The sequence below is a fragment of the Callithrix jacchus genome, chromosome 14 (assembly GCF_049354715.1).
Source record: "Callithrix jacchus isolate 240 chromosome 14, calJac240_pri, whole genome shotgun sequence".
Classification (NCBI taxonomy): Eukaryota; Metazoa; Chordata; class Mammalia; order Primates; family Cebidae; genus Callithrix; species Callithrix jacchus.
In genome coordinates this window covers 86,018,280-86,046,127 of record NC_133515.1, presented here as the reverse complement: position 1 = coordinate 86,046,127, position 27,848 = coordinate 86,018,280, and the positions used below count along the sequence as shown (strand labels likewise).

Here is a 27,848-nt window from a genome sequence, read left to right as displayed (position 1 = left end):
ACACAGGAGACACATGTTCGATGATTGCATGTTGATGATTGAATGAATGGAGGTTAATAGAGTTTACCTTGACCTTGTGCCAGATCCAAGTCACCATCTCCAAGTCTGCCCGGGAGAAGATGCGGCTGAAGCAGATGAAGGAGATGGAGCTGTTCTGGAGGCCAGAGGAGCCCAGCACGGAGTGGGAGCTCACTCCCCAGGGTGTGGGCTCCCAGAGAGCCTTCATGAAGGAAGGTACTGGGTGCCTGGTGCGGGTTTTACTCAGGTTAGGAGCTCTCATAGCCTGCTGAGGGGACCATTTTCTTTTTTAATTTTTTTTTTTTTTTTTTTTTGAGACAGAGTCTTGCTCTGTTACCAGGTGCCAGGCTGGAGTGCAGTGGCGTGACCTTGGCTCACTGCAACCTCCGCCTCCCAGGTTCAAGCAGTTCTCCTGCCTCAGCCTCCCAAGTAGCTGGGACTACAGGCACATGCCACCACGCCCAACTAATGTTTGTATTTTTTTAGTAGAGACGGGGTTTCACCATGTTGGCCAGGATGGTCTCGATCTCTTGACCTTGTTTTCTGCCCGCCTTGGCCTTCCAAAGTGCTGGGATTACAGGCATGAGCCACCTTGCCCAGCCTTCTTTTTTAAATTTTTTATTCATTACTTATGTATTTATTTAGAGATGGGGCCTCGCTCTGTGGCCCAGGCTAAAGGGCAGTGATGCACTCACCTCAGCCTCAAACTCTTGGGCTCAAGGGTTCCCCTCGCCTCAGCCTCCCAAGTAGTGGGAACTATAGATGTGTACTACTGTGCCTGGCTAATTTCTTTTAAATTTTCTATAGGGAATGGGGGTCTCCCTATGTTGCCCAGGCGGTCTTGAACTCCTGGCCTCAAGCCGTCCTCCTACCTTGGCCTCCCAACATGTTGGGGGTACTGGTATGAGCCAGCATGCCCAGACATGGGCCCATTTTCAAAGGAGGATGTTGAGGCTGGGGGAAACAGGCCTGCTCAGTTCTCGGACTTCCTCTGTGTCCATAGGCCTCCTTCCCCTTCGGGGCAGTGGGACCCTGTCTGTGCCCAGTAGGCTGAGCAGCCCACGCAGAAACGATGTCAGCGTCATCCTGAGGAAGCGGGCCAGCCGGGCCTCCCTGCCCAGCATCCCTGTCAGCAAGCAGGAGCCCCGCTTTGCTCGCCATGCCTCAGGTGGGCAGGCCTGACCAGCAGGCTCGTGCGTCCCTCTGCCCATGCTGCCTTGGGATGCCCTGAGACACGGTAAAGGTGACCTTGGTGGCTTTGCTTCTGCCCCTTGTCCATGTTAGACCAGGAGGCAGCCTGGGGTGGTGGTCACCTTACCAGAGGGAGAGACAGTGTTGGGGACTCATAATTGTCTATGGGCTGGGCTGGGGGATCTCATACCTGGAGCTGTGATGTGCCCAGCCTGTGTGACATGTCCTGGAGGAATGACCAGCGCACCAGGGCCAAAGACACGAGGAAACAGCATGGAGGGGAGTAACTGAGAACACCAGGAAGAGGATGGGAGGGTTGGGGAGGAACTCGGTTTCTTTCCTGTTGCTTTGTAAAATGTCAGGGCTGGGCAGCGCTGGCTGCAGATGGGAATCAGAGGGTCCAGAGCTTCTACCAGGGCACCTCGGGAACTGTGCCCAGGACAAGGGGGAAGCTCCTCTGTCCCCATTCTACCAGAGGAGCTTCCGTTTTACTTCACTCTTTTATATACTGGGCATTCATGTGACATTTCATTTGGAAAGATTTTGCTACTGAAAAAAACTTAAAAACAGCTTGGTCGAAGTTTCTTTAAGTGTGGGATCGTTGACTAGAGCACAGTTCTGTGCTATAAGTACCACCAGCTCGCCTCCCTTTTCAATTCTCTTTCTATCCTCAAGTAGAAAGTCTGAATTTGGTGGTAGTCTTTAGCACCTCTTTTCTTATTTTTAATTTTTTATAAAGAAAAGAGGTTGAATTGGTTCATGGTTCCACAGGCTGTGCAGAAACTATAGTGGCTTCCGCTTCTGGGAGGCCTCAGGAAACTTACAATCACGGTAGCACCTCTCCTTTTAAACAAGGAGATCCTCTTTCAGGCTCAAAGACATCAGAGGCTGCCTGTAATTTTTTTAGCTAGAGTTTTTAACATTGTTTTACTTTCATTGTAAATATTTATCTTATTCTATGAGAAACAATGTTAGTTTATGGTAGTGAAAGTTCCCTTTAAGATTAAATTCTTTAGGACTTGAAAGTGGTGTGATATGAAGAAAAATACAATGTAAATAAAAGGACAGGCTACGGAGAGATATGGCAGAAAACCATGAAAGCGGTAATTGAATGATATGACTGATATTGAGAACAAAATTTTATTTAGTTATTTTTTTGTTAATCAGTGAGAGCTTGTTATGTTGCTCAGGTTGGCCTTGAACTCAAGCACCTCCTCAAGCGCCAGGACAACTGGCCGGAGCCACTGCGGCTCCCAAAATTTTATTTTTTTTAAGGCAGAGTCTCACTCTGTTGCCCAGGCTGAAGTACAATGGTGTGATCTCTGCTCACTGCAACCTCTGCCTCCTGGGTTCAAGTGATCCTGCCTCAGCCTCCTGAGTAGCTGGTACTACAGGTGCACGCCACCATGACCTGACTAATTTTTGCATTTTTAGCAGAGACAGGGTTTCACCATGTTGGCCAGGCTTGTCTCGAACTCCCAACCTCAAGTGGTTTGCCTACCTTGGCCTCCCAAAGTGCTGGGATTAGACCTAGTGATGCAAAGGCCACCCAAGGTCACGGTGCCCCATAGTGCCACCATCTAAAGATCACTAGACTGACACTTTGGTTAGTGACCCAGCCTGTTGTCCCTTTTTATTTGAACTGTTTTATGTTTGGTGGCTGAGTGGATGGGTAGAAACAAGATCTTCAAGTAGGTTAGGTTGTGGGAGTTAAAAAAAAAGAAAGCCAACATTCTCCTTTTACTACTCCCTGGAAGCTGCATTTGAATCCTCCTCATCTTCCTCTCTCCTCACAGTGAACAAAGAATCCCTTACCTTGCTTCATAGTTTGGGTTTTTAGTCTGGCTGGAAATGATAGTATTTCAGGATTGTAAACCTGCTGGTCCTCCTGATTCTCCTCATAAGTCCTGTGAAGGGCTGGCCTTTCTTGGGAGACTGGATTGGTTTAGGTGAGCTCAGTTCAGGATCTGTCCAGTTCCCTTTGTTTTCTGTGTGAAAAGTAGAAATGACTGAACCAGAAGGTGTAAATATGAATAGGACCGGAAAGCTGTCAGAGGTAGGGCAAATGGGGAGGCAGCACAAGCCCTCAGGACACTGGAGGCTGGAATCCCCCTGCCAGTGCCTTTTGTGGGTTTGTTTTTACATCCAGTGGATGCTAATGCCCCTGCAGGGTGTAGTAAAGGCAGGGAAGGGGGCAGGGGGGCAGGAGGATGGATTGCTGCCTCCAGAAAACTGAGCCTCTTTTAGAGAGCGTCACAGACAGCATGTCATTCTCGTCCATGCTGCCCAGGGAAGGATGGGGAGGTTGGATGTTACCTCCCGACCCTCAGAGAGTGACTGAAAGAACGACGAAGAGACCATTCCACATGCCCAGGGCAGTGCTGAGAAGGAAGTCCAGGAGTGAGAGCTTTGGGTCTCCACTTTTTTTTTGAGACAGAGTCTTACTCTGTTGCCCAGGCTGAAGAGCAGTGGTACGATTTTGGCTCACTGCAACCTCCGTTTCCTGACGCCAAGCGATTCTCCTGCCTCAGCCTCGCATGTAGCTGGGATTACAGGCATGCACCACCATGCCCAGCTAATTTTTGTATTTTTAGTAGATGCAGTGTTTCACCATGTTGGGCAGACTGGTCCTGAACTCCTGACTTCGGGTGATCCACCCGCCTCGGCCTCCCAAAGTGCTGGGATTACAGGCGTGAACCACCACGCCTGGCTGTGTCTCTGCTTTCCATAAAGGGCTTCCTCTCCACTCAGACTTGCCCAGGACCTCAGGTTGTACTGTGGTGAAAATCATCCGAGTGGAGGTGAAGCTTGGGAGAAAATTCACAGGAAGTGAGCGCTCTGGACTGGGACGGGGACCATGTTGTCCTGGCTGTGCTGACGGAGGAGCTGAGGGGCTGTGGAGGGTCCCCCACCCTCTCTGGGCCTCTGAGACCTCAACTGTGTGATCAAGGCATTTGGTTAGACAGAGGCCCTGTAAGATTCCTTCCTGTCCTAGAAGTTTATGATTCTAGCATCTGTCCCTAGGGAAGGAGAGCCTAGAAAACACGACAGACTGCTTGCTGTGGGTCCCTGTGTGCATGGCTGCATCTGGACCATGTGGGTGCCAGTTACCTACATTGCCTTCCTCCAGCCATCTGCTTTTGGACCACTTCTCTGCTCGTGGGCAACCCCACAAAAGGCTGCATAGCAGCAGGGAAGGAGGAGGCACTGCTTACATGGGCCTCTGGTTGGGAATGAGGGCAGACTGCCACCAAAGTGAGTAGGGAGGTCATTCATTGATGGCTCAGGGGGCCCCACCTCACCACAGAGGAGGCAGGTTTGGAGGTGTCCCCCCGACTGGGGGGCTTTGTCCCATGACATCACTTGACTTATCACAAGTCTGTTTATAAGAATCTCTTTGGCAAGGGCAGGAAGGGAAAAAGTCAACCAGAGGTAGAGCTAGAAGGTCTTTATGGCTCCCAGGCAGGGAAGCCCAGGCGCTGGTTTCTCAGCCTCGCCAGCCACCTCCTCCTGTACACCCTCCCTGTTAGGTGGGCTCAGGCCGGTGGCACGGCCTCCCGTGTGAGCAGTGGCAGGAGCGGCCACTCAGGGCTCTTACCTGTCCTGCTGCATGAAGCCTGCTGTTTCTTTCTTGTGAATGCAGCTAACTCATTACCTGCGGTGCTCACACTGGGGTCTCCTGAATGGGAAGAGGAGGAGGAGATGGATCTTAGAGGCTTTAAGGAGCTGAGGCCTTTCTCAAACCCAGAGCTGGGGCTGAAGGATGCACTCCAGTGCCTCAACAGCAGTGACTGGTGAGGATATGCCTGCCCCACGTGCTGTGGTCTGGCCAGAAGCGGGGCTGTTGCACTAGCTTCTGCCCCCAACTTTCCTCTTCTCCCACTCTGGGGTTCCAGCACCATGGAGGGAGGACTGCATGTGTGTGCACGTGCATGTGTGCCTGAGTGTGTGGTGCTCCTGGCTTTATGTATGTGCCCTGAGACTCCTCTCCATGCACCTGTGCATGGCTCCGGGGCATGCCAAAGTCACGCATGGCAAGGATACATTTGATTCCACACCACGGGCTCAAGAAAGCCCTTTATTTCTCTGATTGAAATTGAATCTGCTCCAAGTGCTCCTCCCACTGTGGGGATACAGGACCATGGTCGTGAGCAAAGCGATGCCTCGGGCTCCAGAACATTTGTGATGCCCTCCTTGCCTGCAGTCCTCCCTGTTCAAGTGCCTTCTGTTGAAGGTGTTGGCTTTGTGTCAAGGACGCAGGCAGGTCATGGGGTGGGCTTCCATGCAGCACTGTCAGAGCTGAGGGCTGGCCAGAGGCCACATAAAACTGGCTTTTACTGAGTGGTTAGGATTTCAGGCCAGGGTGTTACCCAGGAAACCCTGGTCAGAGGCCATAGAATGGCACCCTACTGTGCACTGTGAGGGTGGGCCATGATGGTGTGTGATGTGGGGCCCCTTGTCTGCAGAGGGGTGGGACTCCTCCCTCCCCACCCTCCTGCAACAGGGCCTGGCCTTGCTTCTCAGGCAGATAAAGGAGAAGGGCCTGGTGAGCATCCAGCGCCTGGCAGCCTATCACTCAGAGGTCCTCATCGGGAGGCTGCACGACGTGTGCTTGGCGGTGACTGGGGAGGTGAGGCCCCCCAGCTTGTGTGCTGTGCATCTGGCCCTGCCGCGGCTGCTAGATGCAGTCCCCTAGCAGCTGTAGAGGGGCCGTGGCTCCAGGAACATGGGCATCCCTGCTTATTTCTCAGTCTTCAGCCACCGAGGTAGGAGGTAGCCACCCATTTCTCAGACTGGAAAACTGAGGCCAAGGGTTTCCTTATTTGTAATCTTTGGGAATGGAAACAACAAGAATCCCACATGTCCATGTGTCAGCCTGCATGGTCCTCTGTACTCAAATGCCTAACGAGGGCTGGAGTGCTCTGGGCCAGATCCCCAGCGCCAGGGCAGTTGTGGTGCTTCCCAAGACCTTTTGCTCATAGCTCTGGGGCTTGGTCTAGGCTGGGTCCAGAGAGGCAGGAGGCTGTATTTGGTCTCATGTGGAGGCTGTCCCGCTCTCAGGAGTGGACTGCCCCAATGGGGGTGGGTGGGGATGAATACCGAGGATGCTGTTTTGTTGACACGCAGGGGCCTGGGCGGTGTCGGGAGCATCCACCTTCCTGCATGTGGCCTGGGGTCTCTGTTTTCTTTGCAAAGTGAGGCATCCAGAAAAAATACAGTTACTTTCTCTCAGGTTAATTAGAGCCAAGTCAGCCTACTGTGCTTCTCATGGCATCTACTCTCACGGTAGCGGCCAAGATCAAATCAGTGCTTTGAAGACAGTACACATTTCCGATGGCCATGATAATATAGATTAATAACAGATGATAATGAAATGGGACAGTTTTGCTCAGAGCAGCTGCAGGGTTTTCGTTTCCAGCATGGCAAGGCTTAGATCAGGGGAAGGGTGGGGGAGGAGGAAGAGGGTGGAGCAGGGCCCATTCTCCATGCATCCCAGAGCTCTTGTCAGGGTCCAGAACCCTGGAGGGCCACTCTCCTCTCTCCAAGGTCACCAACCTGCGCTCCAAGGTGTCTCGCCTGGCCATCAGCACCTTGGGAGACCTCTTCCAGGCCTTGAAGAAGAATATGGACCAGGAGGCCAAGGAGATCGCCCGCTGCTTGCTGCAGAAGATGGGGAACACCAGCGAGTTCATCCAGAGAGCAGCTGGCCGGTCCCTGGGGGCCATGGTGGAGAATGTGACCCCTGCCCGCTCCCTGGTGGCCCTCATCTCAGCGGGTGTCTAGTACGTTGTCTGAGGCTCCCTGTTGTCTGAGGGGTGGGGGAGGTCAGGGAGAGTAAGTCGAGGGGAGAGGCCCTGGGATGTGACAGGAGGAGGGAAGGGTGCAGGGAGGGAGGGAGGCAGGCAAGTGAGGCTGCAAGGGGTCCCTTGGGATGCTAGAGGCCAAGGTCAGAGGTTCAGAGTGAAGAAGGCGACCGCCTCAGACTTCACAATAGGTGCCTCCCATTTAGCTGGGGGAGGAAGAAGACTCCGGCTTCCCTATGCCAGGCACTGGGCCTCTCTCCCACCTTTCATCGGCCAGGCTAGGGTAATGCAGGGAGCTCTGGCTGGAAAAGGAGGGTGCCATTGCACACTGTGGCTGTGGGAGCACCCCGGTAGACAGGGCTGCAGAGGCAGCCTGAGGGTGGGCCCTGGAGCTCCTCCATCCCCAGGAGCCATGTTGCTTTCTGATGAAATGTGGGCCAGTGAGAAGAGAAAGGTGCAGAATCGAATACTTCAGCTTGCCCCGCTGGGCCTGCTCCTGCAGAGGGGAAGGTGTTGGGCTCCTGTTAGAGCCTTTCTGCTGATTTGTTTCTCCTGTCATTAAAAACCCACACTAAAAGCAAAACCAAAAGCATTTCCCAAGCCCCTTCTCCCACAGAGCAAAACACCTCTCCACCCCAGAAGTGGACCATTACACTATGCATGAGGTTTCTCAGTAGTCCCCGGGCCTGTTGGACCAGCTGGGAGATCTTTAGTAGTTGCACCATAGCATATTGAGATCCTGCTGGGCAACATCCTGCCCAGCCACTTCGCCTGGGTTCACATCCTGCTTGTCACTTCACTTCTTGGCGTCTCAGCTGACTCATCTGTAAAATGGGAACAATAGTGGTGTCCACCTCATGAAGTTGTTATGATAAGTAATTGGACTGACTCATGAAAGTGCACTTAGAACAGTGCCTGCCTGTACCCGACATTCATTGAATGCCTCCTGTGTCTGTAATTCACTTGGGAGAAATTAATTGTGTTTTTCTCTGGATGCCTCCCTTTGGCTCAGCTTCCTCACCTGAAAAATGATGATGATAATAGTAGCTCATGGGGTGGATGTGAGATAAAGGATAACGGGTACTGGCACGGAGGGACAGGCAACAGCTCACTGTCAACAAGAACCAGGGGTCGTGGCTTGTGCATCTGAGTCCCCTGCGATCTTGCTGAGATGCAGATTCTGGTTCAGACGCAAGTGCTGCTGGTCCAGAGACCACGCTGAGTAGGGAGAGCTCCGATGTGCTCACTGTGTTTCTTCACTGGGGTAGGACTCTAGCGGACAAAAGGGTCAGGGCTGCCTGATGGAGTGGGGACATACAGGTCCTTTGAAAGAGGGGGCCAGGCGTGGTGTCACATGCCTGTAATCCCAGCACTTTGGAAGGCCGAGGCGGGCAGATCACAAGGTCAAGAGATCGAGGGCATCCTGGCCAACATGGTGAAACCTCGTCTCTACTAAAAATACAAAAATTAGCCAGGCCTGGTGGCAGGCACCTGTAGTCCCAGCTACTCCAGAGGCTGAGGCAGGAGAATCACTTGAACCTGGGAGGTAGAAGTTGCAGAGAGCCAAGATCATGCCACTACACTTCAGCCTGGTGACAGAGTAAGCCTCCATCCCAAAAATAAATAAATAAATAAATAAATAAATAAATAAATAAATAAATAAAATAAAGAAAGAGGTGCCATTCTGACAGGTTTCTCTGATGGAGCTCGGGTTCCACTTGTTATGGCCATCATCTCACCCAGTAATCCCTCTTCTCCCTCCTGTCTCAGTTCAGCTCAGCAAATGTGCAATAAGTTTCTGCTAAGCTCCAGGGATGTGCCAGGCACCAGTGGGGCAGTGGGGTTGCAACAGAGGGGGAACCCAGGACTCCAACCAGGACACCAGTAGGGCAGGGTCAGGGGCCTAGGGGCAGAGAAGGCAATCAGCCAGCTCTGAGGGGCCTGGAGAGTGCAGCCTAGCTTCCCCGGGACCCTGCAGTGGGACAGGCAGGTGGGAAAAAGCTGTGTCCTTTTCTTTCAGCTCTTGTCCCACCCCTTCCATCAAGCCAAGTCCGTTGAGGGTCCATACTCCCGGCCTCCACCTCCTCACCTTCCATTTCCGCTCTACCCATTGAGTATTGCTCTTGTTTCTACCTCACCCCAGCACCGCTCTCTGTAAGACCATTCAGGCCTTTTTTTTCTGGAGGTATTTAATGATCACTCTTTTTGTTATTATGGGTTCAGCACTGAAAAAGAAAAATGAAGCCCCTGTTTGGGAGCTTACTTCCTAGTCAAGGGAGACAGATAACCTGGTCCGTGGCTACAGAGAGCTGGCAGTCTGGTGGGAGCCCTAAGGGTGCAACAGTGTTTCCCTGGGGGACAAAGACGGCACTACTCGTGGCTGGGACATCTAAGTCTGCCTGTGGGACTGGGGAAGGAAGAGGAGGCATTGGTTAGATAGGGCTTTTCTAAGTGGAAGGAAGATGGAGAAGGGTATTTAGACAGAAGGAAGGATCTGTGCTCAGGAAGCACCCAAGAATGGTGGCATACGGTGTATTGGAGAATGTCATGTGGCTTCATGTGGCTTTCCTTCCCTCTCCCGTTGTCACTGTCACCCTATTAGTAGAAAGTGAGTGCTCTTTCCCTAAAGATTTCCCTCAGCTCGCATGGGACGGGTATTTTTGGAGCCCCTGGCTGGCATGAAGCATGGGTCTGTACTGGTAGACCCAGGTCTGCAGTCTGGGGACTCCCACACCACCATCCTGAGACTGACCCCTGGCCATGATTTCCTTTCAGCCACCGGAACCCCCTGGTCCGGAAATGCACAGCTGAGCACCTCTGGGCCGTGCTGGAGCAGATCGGCGCTGAGAAGCTTCTCTCAGGCACCAGAGACAGCACAGACATGCTGGTGCACAACCTGGTGAGGCTGGCCCAGGACTCCAACCAGGACACCAGGTAGGGCAGGGCCACGGGCCTGGGAGCAGGGAGGGGAATCAGCTGGCCCTGAGAGGCCTGGAGCACGCAGCTCAGCTTCCCTGGGTCCCTGCAGAGGGATAGGCAGGTAGATGGAAGCTGTGTCTTTTCCTTTCAGCTCTTGTTCCATCCCTTCCGTCAGGCCAAGCCCATTCAGGGAGGGGTCCATACTTCCTGTCCTCACTTTCTCGCCTTCCATTTCCCCTCTACCCAGAGACTGTTGCTCTTGTTTCTACCTCACCCCACCACTGTTTGCTGTGAGACCATTCAGGCCTTTTTTTCTGGAGATGTTTGATGATCACTCTTTTTGTTATTATGGATACAGCAGTGAAAAAGAAAAATGAAGCCCCTGTTGTCTTGGAGCTTACTTCCTGGGGATGTTGTGCCTGCTGTTCCTCCAGTTCTTCCCTGCTGCAAACAGTATTGCATGGCACCTCCTCTGACATGCTCAGGGGCAGGACCACCGGTCAGGCGCACATGTGCGCTCCAGCAGCCCCACCCTGCCTGAGGTCCGCATCCGCCTCTGTCCTGCCCAGCCTCTCAGTGCGGCAATGTCTGGATTTCTATTTTTTAATCTATCTAAGGGGTAAAAAATGATAGCTCATCATTGTTTTAGAGTCCCTTTCCCCCCTGCTTATTCATAATGAGTTTGAGTGTTTCTTTACATGCTTGCTAGCCTTTATGATTTAAAAACAAACAAACAAACCTCTCTGGCTGCTGCAGGATTGGTAGTGAGAGAAAAAGGCAGGGATGCAGGAGGAACAGCAGATGATGGCTTTCCCACAGCCCAGGCAAGAGGGGCTGGAGGCTCGGACTGGAGAGTAGGGGGTGGATTTGGGTGTATTTTGAAGGCAGAGCCAACAGGATGCAGGTGGTAAGGGTTTCAAAGATGAATTGAAGATGCTCTTAAAGTGTTACCCTGAACAATGGCGAATAATAGTGCCATTTGCTGAAATGAGGAATATCAGTGGAGAGGTAGAAGGTTTTGCTTACTCCTGCAAGAATAGCCATAATCAAAAAATCAAGAAATAATAGACATTGGTGGGGATGTGGTGAAAAGGAACACTTTTACACTGCTGGTGGGAATGTAAACTAGTACAACCACTGTGGAAAATAGTGTGGAGATTCCTTAAAGAACTAAAAGTAGAAATACCATTTGATCCAGCAATCCCACTACTGGGTATCTACCCAGAAGAAAAGAAGTCATTATACAAAAAAGATTCTTGCACATGCATGTTTACAGAAGTGCAATTCACAACTGCAAAAATGTGGAACCAGCCCAAATGCCCATCAATAAATGAGTGGATAAAGAAACTGTGGTACACACACACACACACACAATGAATATATACACATAATGGAATATAATGTGTGTGTGTGTGTGTGTGTGTGTGTGTATATATATATATATATAAATATAAATATAAAATGAAATACTACTAGGCCATAAAAAGGAATGAATTAATGGCATTTGCAGCAACCTGGACAAGAGTGGAGACTATTACTCTAAGTGAAATAACTCAGGAATGGAAAACCAAACATCATATGTTGTCACTCATAAGTGGGAGTTAAGCTATAAGGTTGCAAAGGCCTAAGAATGACATAATGGACTTTGGGGACTCAGGGGAAACTAGTGGGAAGGGGGTGAGGGATGAAAGACTGCAGATTGGCTGCAGTGTACACTGCCTGAGTGGTGGGTGCACCAAAATCTCACAAATCAGCACTAAAGAACTTTCATGTAAACAACCGCCACCTGTTCCCCAATGTCCTATGGATATAAAAAATTAAAACAAAACATTACCTGGCCAGGTGCAGTGGCTCACACCTGTAATCCCGGCACTTTGGGAGGCCAAGGCAGGTGGATCTCTTAAGCCCAGGAGTTTGAGATCAGCCCGGGCAACAAAGCAAAATCCTGTCTCTACAAAAAAATACCGGAATATTAGTTGGGCATGGTGGTCTGTGCCTGTGGTCCCAGCTACTTGAGAGGCTGAGGTAAGAAAATCACTTGAGGCCAGGAGGCAGAGGTTACAGTGAGCTGAAATAGGGCCACTGCACTCCAGCCTGGCAACAGAGTGAGACCCTGTCTCAACAGAAGCAAAAACAAACAAACAAACAACACAAATCACATTGCCATTAAACTTGGGGCAAACTCTTTGAAGAGTGAGTTTTAGGGGACTGGAGGAGCAGGATGAAATGTCTGTAAACAGCCATTCTTTGTGTAGCTTCTACTATGTAGTAAAGTGTCGTGTAACTCTGCCATGCAATTAAAATAAAAAAAGAAGTAAAAGGTTTTGGTTTGTTTGTTGGTTTTAAATTGTTGGTGGAGGGATGGACATCAAGTCTAAAATCTCTCCAGATTTGACGCTCCTCAACATTCTGACCTCTCCCTTACACTGGGTGATGTTGACCACATTTCCTTTTCTCTCCTGGAACTCTGTCCTTCCCGGTTTCCATGACACTGTACTCTGGGGATTCTCCTTGTCCCTCTGTGGCCGTTCTGCCCCTGCCTGCCACAGAGCAAAGTTGGAGGTTTCCCAGTCTTTCCCTCCAGTCCAGACCCTTCTTTGAGCACCAGTCCCCTATTTCTAAAGCCTCCATGGGACCCACCATCCAATGTCCTACAGCCATTGCCAGTGCTGAGCATCGCTAAATGAACTCATTGCCTCCCCTCCAAGTCTGCTTCTTTGACTGTGTTCTATCATTAAAAGTGACCATTATTTACCAAGCCACCCGAGAGGCAAAATGGAGACTCTCATACTTCATTGATTTCAAGACACACATCCTCCCTTGATTTTAATATCTTTAAAATCGGCATGCATCTTACAAGGAGAGGCATTTCACAGTTGCTGTTGGGTTTCAGTTGGGCTAGGCGGTGATTATGACATAGGTGTTTTTGTTGTTTTTAAGAGATGGGGTCTTGCTGTGTTGCCCAGGTTGGAGTGCAGTAGCTATTCACAGGTGTGATCGTTGCACACAGCCTTGAACTCCTGGGCTCATGTAATCCTCCTGAGTCAGCCTCCCAAGTAGCTGGGACAACAGGTGTGCACCACTGTGCCCAGCTTATGATGTGTTTATACTATCCACACCTTCACAAACTTGGTCATTGTCACTGAGTATTAATTTCTGAATTAAATTTTGCATTGTAGGAACTATACTATGAGCCTTTCTTTGTAAACTTTATTTTTAGAAGTGATTTTTGAATACTCTCTGGAGAATTATTGAGTTTAATCTTTTTAAAGTTTCTTAGAAATATTACACTATTACTTGCAATAGAAATGAATCATTGTATATGAGAAAAGTCATGGCCACATAGCAGAGACCATCCATTAGATATCAATGAAGCGAACACTGTGGAAGGAAAGGCCAAATCCCACATTTTTTTGCAAAGCAGTCAATAGGAACTTTACCTGAACTGAGGAAGAAAAATACCGACGAGTAATGCTATCTTCTGTTTCTGAGATAGCATGTAGCAAGATTGCCTTCACACGTGGGCAGTGTCGTTGGAGGCTGTGAAAATCACCAGTTTTAATTTTTCTGATTTTCCTTAGTGGAAAATAAAGTAAGGGTGCCTTTTACAATGAATGGAGTCTTAGGTTCGAGTGAAATATGATTTATGATTTTAGATGCTTCCTGCTTCACTTCCTGCCAGCTACCAAATCCCGTGGTTTCAACCTTCTCAGCAGCTCTTGGATTGACCGTGATTTCTCATCCTCACTGTACTGCCTTATTTCAGGCCTGCACCAGCTCTCGCTTGGACCCTTATAGTGGCCCCCTAATAAGTCTCCTGGCCCCTAGCCTTGTCTCCACCGAGCCATCCTCCGCACTGCTGCTAGAGACATTTTGACTAATGTACAAATGAATCATTCTTCAGCTTCTTGTTGCCTGCAAGCTGAAGCCCAGCTCCTTCATGTCTCCCTAAACAGGGTCCTGTGTTCTCCTCTGGTCTGTTTTCTGTGCCCAACCCCTGCTTACTATTCTCCAAAATATCCCCCTGCGGACACGTCAGACTGTGTTATAGTCCTAAATAACCCTTTTCCTCTGATGTATCCCAGATCCCACCCAACTTGTGAACTCCTACTTATCTGTTGAGTCCCAACCCAAAGGTCACCTCTTCTATGAAGCCCTCCTTGATTCCCTCACCTGCTACCACTGTTCATCGGGTAGATTGATTATGCCCTCCTATACTGTTCTGCTTTACTCGTTCTCGGACTTCTAAATGTTCCCTGTTAGAAAAAAGTTGAGTATATTTAGGTATAGCCATTCAATAGCATATTGTGTAGCCATTAAAAAGGATGTTTACGGAGAGTTTTAATGGACTTGGGAAGATGATTAATGAATGATAAAGTGAAAAAAACTGGATGCAACTTGTATATACATTCTGATATCAACTAGAAAGTAAATGCACAGAAAAAAGACTATAGGAAAATATGTACAAATTTACTAGTGATTTTCTCTTGGTAATGGGATTATGGGCGATGTTTATTCTTTTATGAATCCATTTTTTAACTGGGTAGGGATTGCTTTTATAATTAGAAAAAGTATTAAAAACTCTCTTTAATTAGGAAGATTATGTAAAGCTGTAAAGTAAATTTATTGTGCATTTCGGAGGCTGTTTTTTTATCTTGCTCTGTCTCCTGTGGCAGATTTTATGGCCGGAAGATGGTGAATATCTTGATGGCGAACACTAAGTTTGACGCATTTCTGAAGCAGTCCCTCCCATCTCACGACTTGCAAAAGGTCATGGCAGCCATTAAACAGCAGGTGAATTGTGGGGCATGAGTGGCTCATGGCCTTTTGGGGGTGGGGGTGTCAGTGCTGAGCCTGGCAGCCTTTGAGTGGGTCAGGGGAGTGGGGAGTGGATTTCAGAGGCGTTAATTTCATCCGCTGCTCCTGACAGATGGGATAGATGTGATTTCTGTCCTCTGTGCTCACACCTGGTTCTGCCCCCACACTGCCTTTGTTCCTTGAGCCTCCCTGGGTCTCCACACCTTCATCTGTTAACTGGGGATCTTGATCCCTGCGCCAGCTACTTTCAGGGCTCTGGAAGGCTCAACTGTGATCTCCGAAGCTCTTCTAGGTAGAAGGGGATTATTGCTGTTGTTATGTCTACACTAGAATGTCTGGCAGTTCCCTGGAGGACCCCTCCTTCTGGCTCATGCTCTGTGTGTATTTTTCAAGGGAACAGAAGATCATGATGAACTTCCCTCCGCTAAAGGCCGCAAGGTGTCAAGGAGTCTGGTGATGTGTGAGAATAGGCTGCCCATCGAGGAGGGGTACGGCTGCTCTTGTCTCTCTGGTCTTCTCATCTAAGACTTCTGACAGAAGCATCCTGCTTGCCCATGGTCAAGGGTGGCTCTGGGGTGGACCCATGGATCTGGGGTACTGCTGAGACTTAGTTGGGTCTGCAATGCTAATAGATGAATATGCAGAATGTGTTCCCCAACCCAAATCCCAGGAAGACCAAATCCTGAGCTTGGGAGCATTAGCCAGTAGGAGTTGGTTCCTGCAGTCCCAGCTGAGTGGGTGGGATTACTTTAGTATCCGTGGTCAGGCTCTCTGGGAGAGCTCAGTGTTTCTCATTCGCTTAGACCAGCAGATCCTTTACCCACCAGAGTGGCCAACCTGGGACTAGTTCAAAGGCCTAGGCTTAAGGAAGGCAGATGAGAAGGCATGGAATGAGAGGCTGGGAGGTGGGGGTGTGGAGGTGCTGGGAGCAGTTAGAAACCAAGCAGAGTTCGATGGTCACTCCTGCGCTTCAAACTTGAGCTTTTCTGCGATGTCCTGGGCTGATCCCATCTGAACTCCTTAGCAGGGCACCAGGGAAGCCCCCTGCCCACTTCTTCAAAGGTAACTTCCTGCCCCCTCTCCCACTCTTCCTCTCTCAGCCAGACCAGAGCAGCACCTGGGATAAGTAAAACATGACAGCAGCTCCTGTTCACGGCCCCTCCATGTCCTCTCTCCCTGCTGTGCCTTTGCTTATCCTAGGTCATCCACACCTAGAACATGCCTGTTGGTTCTGCAAGATTCAGCTCACCTGTCACCTTTTCCAGGAAGCTCTACCACTTGGTCCCCACGTCCTCAGGGTGGCAGGCTGCCCTGTTCTTTATACCTCTGTCAGCCCAGTTGATGTCTCAGTCTCCCATTGCTCTGTGTGCTCCTAAAGGCAAAGGCTGTGCTCTCATCTCACACTTCTCAGTGCCCAGCACAGCTCTTGGCTCTCAGTAGACAATGAGTGTGGAATGCAGGAGTGAATCACAGAATGAGGGACAGTGGGCCCTGCTGGATGGGACCTGGGTGTAGGGCATGAGCTCAATGACCCAGGCTTGCAGCTGAGGGAGGGAGACAGCAGTTCTGTATGGAGCTGCTCTCATGCTGGCTGGAACAGGCCACGGGGCTGTGATGGGCATGTGATCCCAGTGTAAGAAAATGGTGCTTTTTACAATTTCCCAAGTTGCTGGGGCATGTGAGCAGAGCCTAGCCAGCCGGAGCTCAGGTACAGGAGCCAGGCAGAAGGTTGGCCATGATGACCTCCAAGGTCTTTCTCCACTCGTATATTAAATGTGCACCAGTTGGCCAGTCGTGGTGGCTCATGCCTGTAATCACAGCACTTTGGGAGGCTGAGGTGAGTGGATCATGCAGTCAGAAGTTTGATACCAGCCAGGCCAACAAGCTGGCTCTGTCTAAACCCTGTCTCTACTAAACACACAAAAATTAGCTGGGTGTGATGGCACCTGCCTGTAATCTGAGCTACTTGGGAGGCCAAGGCAGGAGAATCACTTGTACCCGGGATGTCAAGGTTGAAGTGAGCTGAGATCATGCCATTGCACTCCAGCCTGGGCAACAAGAGCGAGACTCTGTCTCAAAAAAAAAAAAAAAAAAATGTGTACCTGTCATTTTTTTTTATGGTTAGCCACTCCCTCACTCTGACTCCCCCACTGCTTACATATCTTCTGAGAAGAGAAAAAAATGGTGGGGGGAGAGAACCCTGACCCCTGACCCCTGACCCCAACCCCTTGGGGCCCTGAGCAACAAGTCGTAGGTGGAAGGGAAGCTGGGGGTGGTCTCAGCTGCAGGTGGCACTCTTGTCTCTGCCCCACCTGCCTGTAGAAGGTGGCATGGGACCGGAAGTGGGTTCATTCTTCAGGGTCCTTCCCTGGGGGTCAGACACTCTGCTCCTTACCTAGGCTCAGCTCCAATGGCCCGGTGGGGCTGCGCTTCTCGATGCGGGGAGGCCGGGAGATGGTGGAGCAGCTGCGGGAGCTGATGCGGCTGCTGGAGGCCAAGGACTTCCGGTCCCGGATGGAAGGCGTGGGGCTGCTTCTGGAGCTCTGCGAGGCCAAGCCGGAGCTTGTGGCTGCCCACCTGGTCCAGGTGAGCACTGCCAGCTTCTCCCTCCCAGCTGTCTCTCCCCTGTGGGTGCAACTTGAATTTGGACAACGCTGAATGGGGCTGGACATTGTGTCAGACCCCTCAGGGTGTAAGGAGCACTTGCTGTGCAGTTGGCCTTTGTAACGTGGTGACTACCTGGGAGTGGCTGAGTGGGTGAGGGCACCGCCTCCTGCTGGCACCTTGGAAATGCTCAGCGATGTCTCTTGTCTTTCTAGCAGATTTACAGTGAGGCGGGTTGGAGGCAGAGGTGGAGGGTACTGGGGTGAGGCCTTGGGTTGCTTCTGGGGAGCTAGGTATGTAATGTTTGGGGCAGAGCATGTGGCTGGACAGGTGACTGGGCCATGGTGGCTGAAACACGTGTGTTAGGAGTAGGTACAAGCCCTTCACAGCTTGAACACCACGGTGGGTGCCTGCTTCTTCGTGGAGTGACGCTGCTGTCAGTCAGTTACATAGCTGAACAAAGACACAGGCTCAGGGTCAGCAGACCTGGGTTTCCATCCAAGTTTCTTACTAGCTGTGTGATCTCAGGCAAATCATTGAGCGTCTTGGAGCCCCAGCTGTTGCTGTTGTTTATGGGAAAGTGAGGGTGATAACATGTGTTCCCTGGGTTAAGATCATTCAGTGAAAAGGAGAGTGCAGAGCAACTAGCAAGATGTCCTGGACACTTGTCATGCGATGCGTGCTCAGTACCTGCGAGTTCCTCCCCTTGTGCCCACCCTTTTGAGGAGGTGAGCTCTTCGTTTTTGGGAGTTTTCTGGCATAGGTCAGGGATGCAGGAGGAGTCCCTGCCAAGGGCGCTCAGTTGGGCTGTGGGGAGCTCCACGCTGCCTGCACGGTGGGAGTCCTGCCAGCCTGGGTTCCCATGTGCTCTTGCTTTGTTTCCTCAATAGGTCTTTGATGCTTTCACCCCAAGGCTTCAGGATTCCAATAAGAAAGTGAACCAGTGGGCACTGGAGTCTCTCGCCAAGATGATCCCCCTCCTCAAAGAGACCCTACACCCCATGCTGCTCTCCATCATCATTGCTGTTGCAGACAACCTCAACTCCAAGAACTCAGGGATTTATGCGGCTGCCGTGGATGTTCTGGATACAATGGTTGAGAGCCTGGGTGAGTGTCCCACCTGGGCCTGCGTGGCTCTGGTCACCATACCCACCTTCCTGCTTGAAAATCTGCAAGGTGGATATGACCTTGGTTAGTTCCCGGGCCAAATGTTTCACTAGAGGCTGTGTAGGGCAGAGGTGGAGCCCAGGGCCTCTAAAGGTCTTGGCCAGTGGGCTTTCCCATGTCACGTCCACCCACACCTCTGGACGGTTGGAAGTGGAGGTGACGTGGAGATGATCCAGTCCCGCCTGCTCATAGACACATGAGGGAAATGACCCCCCAGGGCCACAAGGCACCACAGTGTGTGAGTCAGGAGTTCTGGGAAGGCTTAAGCTTGGGGTGGGGGTTGTGGTGATGGGCATGGAGGGGAAGTGGAGGGAGGGGCTAGATGATAGAAAGGAAAAATGTAGGAGTTATGGAAGAGACATCAGGGAAGGTGAGAGCTTCTTGGTATGACATTTTGCTTCTGGGACGTTACAGGGAATGTTGGTGCATCTGCTCATATTTTCTTATTCCTGTCATGGAAGATATAAGGTGATGTTTGGTGTACCCAGTACATGGACCAAAGTGCAAATTCCAAACTTCGGGCGTGTGGAGAAAGTAGCACCTGAGTAGACTTATGTCCAGCCCAGCAGAAGGACAAGCTTTCCTAAACAAGCCTTGCTTCATTGCAAGGAAGCCATGCTCTGAAAACTGCCTGTTTGCCTCGTTGCTGTGAGTCCCAATGAGCATAGAGCAACATCTTGCCTTTAGCATCCAAAGACCATCCTTTAGTGGGGCTGGACACACCTACTGACATGCTTGCTGCCCCTCAACCCGCTTCCTGGCCTGAGCCCAGCTCCCTGGGGCTGGGACAGCTGCCGTGTCCTTGGCTGGAGGCTCCCGGAAAAGTTTCAGTTACAAATCAAAGGCCTGGTCAGGTCCCTCTCTGCCTCTTGAGTTCATAAATATTGTCAATTTCTGCTCTTCATCTCAGAGGGAATTTATGATTTGCTGAGTTTGTTGCTGTAGAACAAACAATATAAATCGAGCTCTAAATTACGGCTTGTTCTCAGCACTGCTCTGGGTAAGTGAGATTGCTGTTGCCAATAACCAAGGCTCTTGGTAAATCACTCTGGGCCTTGGATTTATTGGGAAAACCTGTACCAAGCAAAATGGGCTTTAGCTCTTTGAAGAGGATAAGCATCCTTGTCTAGGGAGAGAAATTTTTAACTCTTTCCCAACCAGGTGTTTTAGTTTCCACTTGTTGCCATCAGGCCAGCCTCCTTGAGCTTGTTGGAACTGTGGCGCTTCGGGCAACAGAATCTAATGTCTCATGTTGTCACAAGACTCAGGTCCCTCTTATTTGGGGCCCTGCTGTACCCCTACTAGACTGGACCTCCTGGAAAGGAGAGCCTGGGGATGGCCTGCTTTTGTGATCTGAACTCACCTGATGGCAGGATTGTAGCTACCAGGAAGATGCCCAAGTCCTTCCTTCCAGGATAGGACCTCTTTGGGTATGGCTGACAATGTACTCTTTGGTTCATCAGCCAGAGGCTTTGGTGCAACGGGAAGCGTTGCTGCCTTCCTCTCTAATCCATAGATCAGTATCAGGCTGGATTGGAATGCTGTGGGCCTCAAAGGGATGAATGGAGTCCAGTAAATCCCTGGCAAAAGGCTCTGGTGGAGCCCAAAGGGTAAAATATACCATTTTTTTGGTTTTTTTTTTTTGAGACAGAGTTTTGCTCTTGTTACCCAGGCTGGAGTGCAATGGTGTGATCTCGGCTCACCGCAACCTCCGCCTCCTGGGTTCAGGCAATTCTCCTGCCTCAGCCTCCTGAGTAGTTGGGATTACAGGCACGTGCCACCATGCCCAGCTAATTTTTTGTATTTTGAGTAGAGACGGGGTTTCACCATGTTGACCAGGATGGTCTCGATCTCTTGACCTCGTGATCCACCCGCCTCGGCCTCCCAAAGTGCTGGCATTACAGGCGTGAGCCACCCCACCCGGTGTTTTTGTTTTTTTGAGATGGAAATTTCCCTCTTGTTTCCCAGGCTGGAGTGCAACGGCACAGTCTCAGCTCACTGCCACCTCCACCTCACAGATTCAATTGATTCTCCTGCCCCAGCCTCTTGAGTAACTGGGATTACAGGTGCATGCCACCACACCTGGCTAATCTTTTGTATTTTTAGTAGAGATGGGGTTTCACCATGTTGGCCAGGCTGGTCTTGAACTCCGGACCTCAGGCGATCCACCCACCTCGGCCTCTCAAAGTGCTGGGATTACAGGTGTGAGTCACCACACCCGGCCAAATATACTGTTTTAGATCCAAGTAATTTTTGAGCAGGTGAGGCATGGGCTATCTGGACCCAGTGGCTTTGCTGTAAGCCACACCCTCTCAGCCCAGCCAGTAAAATGGGTTTTGAAAGTGTTCCTAACTTTGAAGTGCCAAGCTGATTTCCACATCCACGTAGGTCAGAACTGGAGGGAGTTAGGTCATCCACAAGGAGAACTCATCATTGCCAGGGAGTACCTAGGGTAGACTCTATCTCTGGGAATAGTTCTTATCTGTCTATAATGGTCTGAGCCTGGGCTACAGATGGAAGTAGCTAAGTTTCCCCTGTATCCCGGGGGAATTGAGTGGCAGCAGCAGAGAGTGCATCAAGTTGGATGGAAGAGAAGGGGTATAAAGTCCTCCCAGATCACCAAAGCTGAGCCTGGTGGTTCTAGTGGTTTCGTGGGGGACCCTTACCACCAGAGGCCCCTCCTGGAAGTGGCTTGAATTGGATATGATCCAATTTCTTTGATGGGAGGAGTGTTCCCCCAACCCGCCTTCTTCATGCTGCGTAAGGGATTCTGGGCTCCAGGCTGGAGATGAATTGTTTAATGCTGTGAAATATTTAAATGTGGAAGGTAACAGAGCAACAGCTCAGCAGATTATTGTTTATTTCATGCTGCCCTGGAGGTCAAGAGGATCAAGCAAGAATAATGCCAAGCTAAGATGTCTTCTGGCATAAAGTCCAGATGGCACAGCCAGGTTGGGAGGATGGCCTTCTTAGGGGACCTGCTAGAACTCACTAATTCTAGAATTCAGTGATAAAGAAGTCAACATCATCTCTTGTGAGCCCTTGTTTTCCCCAAGGTGGGTGGGGTTGAATGGAGTATTGGTTGGCGGAGCAGGTGGCGATTTCTGTCCATGCCTTTTCTTGGGAAGTAACAAGGAATGAGACATGTTGGCAGCTTGCTCCTTGACCTCTGCCATCTGTCACTGCCAGCCTTGAGGCCTCTCTGGGATCGAGGCTCAAGTGGCATTCTTTCTACTTAGCACTAAGACCTTCTGATTTCAGGGGAATTATTCTGGGATCAAGGAAGTTCCTGAGTAGGACTGGTTGGCTCTGTCTTTGGGCTCTGTTACTGAGTTAGTTACAGAGGAAACACCACTAATTAAAACATCAGGCTGCTGACAGCTCATCCCCTCCTGGTCAGACCTCAGCATTCAGCCTTCTCAGTGCCAAAAGGAACTCTCGTAATTTAGTCCAGCCCCTGGTCAGTACTGGAGAGAGCAGATAAGCTTGGAATGGGGGTGGCTTCAGGTCTACTTTTGCTATTTTGCTCTCTGACTTTTAATTTATTACCTTATATATCCTATGAACATTGTATTGTTAATGGAATTTAAAAATGCATCCATGATGCTTCTCCAGTATACCAACTGCTAAAAAGATCTCCATCTTCTATTTTTGTATCTCTATATACAAATTTCCCTGGTTAAAAATCATGATGTGAATACAGTTTTGATTTTGCTTCTTTCCTTTAACACTACCCAGTTTCCCATTAGGCAGTCTCTCTAGTTAATTAAAAAATCTAAAGTTCACTTCTACTACTGTAAAGAAATCATACTTATTATTGAGAAAATGAAAATACGAAGCATTTGAAAGGGAAAGAAAATCCCTCACTCATAGTCCCAACTTTTAAAAGAAACCATGATTAACATTTGGCATTTTTTGAGTTTTTTTCTGTGCACTGTGTGCATGGGTGTTGGAGGGCAAACACACCTGATAGCAATAACTTAAGCATCCCCTTAGAATGACTTTCAACGTTAGACACACCGGAACGTGTGTTCTGAGCAAGGGAACCTGGGAATGGCCAACTCGGAGATTTATTCCTGGTTTATGAGGCACATCTGTGCTCCCGACTGTCCCTTGGAACATGAGCCACACAGGGGGTTGAGGCCCTGAGTTTTGGGGGTAAATGAAGGTTGCCAGGTGAGGGTGAATATACTGTATAAATTGCATGCTGTTTGCAAATGATTGCGATTTTCCTGCCCAGCCCTCCCACGCTGGGCCATGAGGTTCTCCCGTTTAGCCAGCAGTCACTGGACTCTCTCCCCTGTGGGTAAGGCCCTAATAAAATCCCATGTCTCATTTGTTGGCTCTGGGTCTCTTGAACCTGATACCCTTCTTGTTAATAGGGGCTAATAAGGGCTCAGTGCAACAGTTGTGATGTTATACATTTGAATTTGCATTCTGCTTTTAAAAAATCAGTGTACGCATTTGCAGAAGATTATATTCTTGAGTCACTTTTTTTCCCCTTGAGTTGGAGTCTGGCTCTGTCACCCAGGCTGGAGTACAGTGGCACAATTGGGGCTCACTGGAACCTCCAGCTCCTAGGTTCAAGCAATTCTTCTGCCTCAGCCTCCCAAGTAGCTGGGATTGCAGGTGCGTGCCACCACACCTGGCTAATTTTTGTCTTTCAGTAGAGATGGGGGTCACCATGTTGGCCAGGCTTGTCTTGAACTCCTGACCTCAGGTGACCTGCCCACCTCAGCCTCCCAAAGTGCTGGGATTACAGGCATGAGCCACTGTGCCCAGCCTTGAGTCACTTTGAATAGCTCCATCACGTGGCTGCACAATAGCTTGCATGTTTCTGTGCAATTAATCAGTCTCAGTTTTTTCTTTCTTTTTTTTTTCTTTTTGAGATGGAGTTTCACTCTTGTATCCCAGGCTGGAGTGCAATGGTGTGATCTCAGCTCACTGCAACCTCTGCCTTCCAGGTTCAAGTGATTCTCCTATCTCAGCCTCCCCAGAAGCTGGAATTATAGGCATGCACCACCACACTCAGCAATTTTTTTGTATTTTCAGTAGAGATGGGGTTTCACCATGTTGACCAGACTGGTCTCAAACTCCTGACCTCAGGTGATCTACCTGCCTCAGCCTCCCAAAGTGCTGGGATTACAGGCGTGAGCCCAGTCTCAGTTTTTTCTTTAGATGAGCATACTTAGTGTTGGCAGCCACAGTGAGTGTGGTAAAACCGGCATGTCACAATTTACCAACTGTGGTTATTTGGGGGACCCCAGTCTGACCCAGTCTGACTCGTTTCCTTGCTGCCACTGTCCTTGTTTTCTATACTTTCTTAAAAGCTCTTATCTGGCTTCCCGGTAGCTGGAGGATGATGTGACCTGGTGGCCTCAGGGCTTGGCTGAATGGGACAGGTGTAAGGCCCTTTAGACCTCCACCCCGTTGTAGAGAGGGGAGTCTGAGCCTAGGAAGGAGAGCCTCTCTGGACTGAGGCTAGTGGCTGTTTTCTCTCCATTGCAAGGCCAGTCTTTGCTTCCTTGTGATGCACAAAAGGAGCCTAGGAAAGCCCTAGGCTAGGCTAGTGGAGTGTAGATTTTCAGCTTTTAAAAAGCAGATTTTAGCCTCTTCATTGGTCTGTCTACCATGATGGTTGCTGGGCTCTCAGAGTTTTAAGGCAGGATAGTAACAATGTAGCTGACACTTGCATAGTAATTACATGCCCTAGGCACTAGCCTCAGCATTGTTTGTTCACTGAACCCTTACAGCAACTTTATGAGAAAGCTATTAGTATCATCCCTATTTTATAGATGGGTAAACTGAGGCAGAGAGCAGCTAAGTGGCTTGTCCAGTGTTCCACAGTAAAACATGAAAGAGCCAGGATTCAAACCCAGGCAGTCTGTATTCAGAGCTCTTATAACTGCTATGCTTCAGTGTGTCTTACTGAACCTGCAGGTAGCCTGAAAGGTAAGCCTTCACTCTAAATGTGGCCAGAGGAAAGACAGGCCATCTGCCTGGGCATAGTGCTCTGGGGCTCATAGACCAGCTCAGGCACACGGTGTTCTGTCTTGACATTACCCTGCATGCTACAAGCATGCATTCAACACCTGCCCTGTGCTGTGCCCCGTGGGAGCATGGTCGGGCACAGGTCTCTGCTGGATATGCATTTTGTTTTTTTGAGACAAAGTTTCCCTCTTGTTGCTCAAGCTGGAGTGCAATGGCGTGATCTCGGCTCACTGCAACCTCTGCCCCCCAAGTACAAGCAATTCTCCTGTCTCAGCCTCCCATATGGCTTGAATTACAGGCATGCACCACCACACCTGGCTATTTTTTTTTTTTTTTTTTGTATTTTGTGTAGAGGTGGGGTTTCACCATGTTAGTCAGGGTGGTTGCAAACTCCTGACCTCAAGTGATCCTCCCACCTCGGCCTCCCAAGATGCTGGGATTACAGGTATGTGCCACCATGCCCGGCCTGGATATGCATTTTTAAGTGTTCCCCAAGTTCAATTCTTTCTGGCTCTGGGGAGGGAGGATGTTTGGGGCCAGAAGTGGGGACCCCCAACTGTGTCTAGATGTCAGGTTCACGAACCTCCAGGGTCAGGTTCCAGTTCATGCTGAGGTATGAAGGGAGTGGGTGGATGAACAGAAGGAACACTTGGGGAACCGTAGGCTGGTGAAAGATGATTTTATTCAGCAGCAGCTTGCTCACACCATCTCCTTGGTCTTGGCTGCTTAGTCTGGCGGCTCCCACACGCAGCTGCCCTGGTCTTCCCTTGTCTTCAGGGTCAGCATCTTAACCTTTTTCCTCTGGGCACAGCCGTTTCCTGGCTCTATGTCTATCTGTCAGATGGTCATTCTCTCTTACAGGGGCAGTAGCTTCACTCTCTGGGCACACACAAGCCTGTACGGTCTCAGCAGGGCAATTATACCTTTTACAGACAATAGTGGCTCAGGGCCAAGGCATGGCCTTCCCATGTTACGGCTACGTGGCTGTGATAACAAGTGGAATTATATGCCTGCGCTCTAAACTTGCTGAGTCACTCTGGATGTTTATCTCCACCTATCCTTAACCAAAGCACAGCCATGTTCCTTACATTAGAGAATGATCTAGACTGAGTATTGTGGGAGATGACCAAGAAGGAAGAAGTCCTTGTCTTCAAATCTGAGCCCAGGTAGATGATGGGGGTGGGACAAATAGAAACACCTAGAAGCAATAAAACAGGTACCATTCATATAAAAACCTATTCTTATGCAATTAACAGCTTTACCAATGCACCCTGAGATCTTGTCTTGCTAATTGCGATATTCTAGAAGCTGGCATCTCATTTATCTCCCAGGACAAATTATTTTAAAGCCTCTTGCTTTGTGGATGGAGCATCTGCAAACAGCAGAGGTGTAACTGGGTACCTTTTCTCCTCTGTATCCCTCAGGAGGAGAGTAAGGGAAGCAGGGATGAGCTCTGAGCTAAACTTGTGCCTGATGAGAAAAGCAAAGCTTTGAGTTCACCTCTGCAGGGGCTTTGTGCTGAGGTCTCGAAGGAACTTGGGAAGGGTCAGACTGGAAAGACTTCCTCGTGCAGAGTTCTAAAAACTCTAGCTGGATGCGGTAGCTCACGCCTGTAATCCCAGTACTTTGGGAGGCTGAGGCGGGTGGATCACGAGGTCAAGAGATCAAGACCATCCTGGTCAACATGGTGAAACCCCGTCTCTACTAAAAATACAAAAAATTAGCTGGGCATGGTGGCGCGTGCCTGTAATCCCAGCTACTCAGGAGGCTGAGGCAGGAGAATTGCCTGAACCCAGGAGGTGGAGGTTGCGGTGAGCTGAGATCGCACCATTGCACTCCAGCCTGGGTAACAAGAGCGAAACTCCGTCTCAAAAAACAAACAAACAAAAAAAAAACAAACAGAAAACTCTGTCCCCTGCAAAGAGAAGTCTGTCCTTGAGATGTCAGCTCCTGGGACTCAGGACACACAAGCTGGGGCTGCTGTGGTAACACCACACAGGCCACCTGCCCTCCCCTCCCTGACAGGTGCAGCAGGCCCCAGAGCCACATCTCTGAAAAGTGCATTGTGTTACTTGCCCCACCTCCTACTGAATTAAGCTGTGACTACTATGGTTGCAAAATGCTGGGAGCTTGGCATGCTGGTTCCTCTGCAATCCACAGGGAGAAGATTCTGATGAGGATGTATAGTCAGCATAGCCACCTATCTAGGACAGGGCCACTTTTCTCACCTTGTGTCTCTTTGTGAGAAATGCAGCTCTTCAAGTGTAATAGTTGGAGAAACCAGAGGTGTCAGCTAGAATGGGGAGAAATGAGCAGCTTCTAAATTCAGTAGATATGGGGTCTTGCTGCAGTCGACCTCAGGAATATGAAGGAGCCAGAGCCTCTTTATCCTGGAAACTCCCTACCCTATTTGCTTGTGATTTCACCATTAGTGGCTCATCTCTGTAATAAACATTAATACTATTTCAGTTCTTACAACATACAAATGGAGAGGTGCTCAGTCCCCAGTGCTTTACCTGTGGGCGTGGCTGGGCAGCCAGGGAGCTGTGCCTAGCGGCTGGGTGTGGCTGGATGGTTGGTGGAGCTGGGATTGGGGTTGGGGGCGGGGACACTGGGACAATTTTTTAAAAAGGATTTAAAATCTCTCTTTCTCCAAACCTCCTGAAAGGCGTGTTGGGGCATAGAGACGATAAATTTAGCCATCTTTGCAAGTACATTCATGCTGGGTCTGGGGCTCAGATCACCTGGAGTTTACAAGGATGAAGAAAATCAGGCCCAGGCAGTGAGGTAAACCACTGATGATAATACGTGCTCCTCAACCCACAACCCCCCTCCTCTGACCCTGCCAGGGCTTAGTCTGGTGGCTCCCACACAGAGCCATGCTTCTCCTCTGCATAGAATGACTGTGGGAAGTAGAAAAGTTCCTTTTTACAGTTTTCTTTCTTGTTAAAGAATAAGTCACAAGTATGCTAATAACTTTGTTAAGCCCTATCCTACGGAGCTGTTAGACATGCTGTGCTTATAGGCATGTAGTACATTTTATGTCCTTATACTTTCACTAAGATGTCTCTGCTGGATGAACTCATAGGCATGTCCCTGCTCTCCATTGCTTTTACCTGTTTAGAAAAGTTTTAAGTTATTAGCCAATCGGGTTTTGGCTTAGATTGTAAGGTCTGGCTCCAGCCAACGGAGATCTGCCACAGCAGTAAGGACAATCCAAGTGTGTAAGGGATAAATTTATCTGTTTTCCTTTGTTCATTGTACTCTTGTGGCACAGTGGTTATTGAGGGTACCCTTCCTGCAGTCCAGGAAGTAAAAAATTGCACCACTGAAAGA

At 49.7% G+C, this 27,848-nt stretch overlaps 1 protein-coding gene across 14 annotated transcripts in view; it reads left to right on the top strand.

The window, feature by feature from the left end:
* TOGARAM2 (TOG array regulator of axonemal microtubules 2) overlaps positions 1–27,848 on the top strand; it is a 75,620-nt gene that overhangs the window by 39,295 nt on the left and 8,477 nt on the right. For 9 of the 14 annotated variants that reach the window (XM_035272927.3, XM_054245087.2, XM_078349606.1 and 6 more), the window contains 10 exons: positions 84–234; positions 1,022–1,186; positions 4,853–5,003; positions 5,734–5,839; positions 6,757–6,992; positions 9,789–9,947; positions 14,609–14,726; positions 15,144–15,238; positions 17,150–17,336; positions 18,245–18,461. In XM_035272927.3, the coding sequence (XP_035128818.3) occupies positions 84–234; positions 1,022–1,186; positions 4,853–5,003; positions 5,734–5,839; positions 6,757–6,992; positions 9,789–9,947; positions 14,609–14,726; positions 15,144–15,238; positions 17,150–17,336; positions 18,245–18,461 (1,585 nt within the window). Of the gene's footprint in view, positions 1–83; positions 235–1,021; positions 1,187–4,852; positions 5,004–5,733; positions 5,840–6,756; positions 6,993–9,788; positions 9,948–14,608; positions 14,727–15,143; positions 15,239–17,149; positions 17,337–18,244; positions 18,462–27,180; positions 27,300–27,848 lie in introns of all 14 variants that reach the window. The other 5 variants (XR_013526702.1, XR_013526701.1, XM_054245089.2 and 2 more) reach the window with 3 other exon arrangements.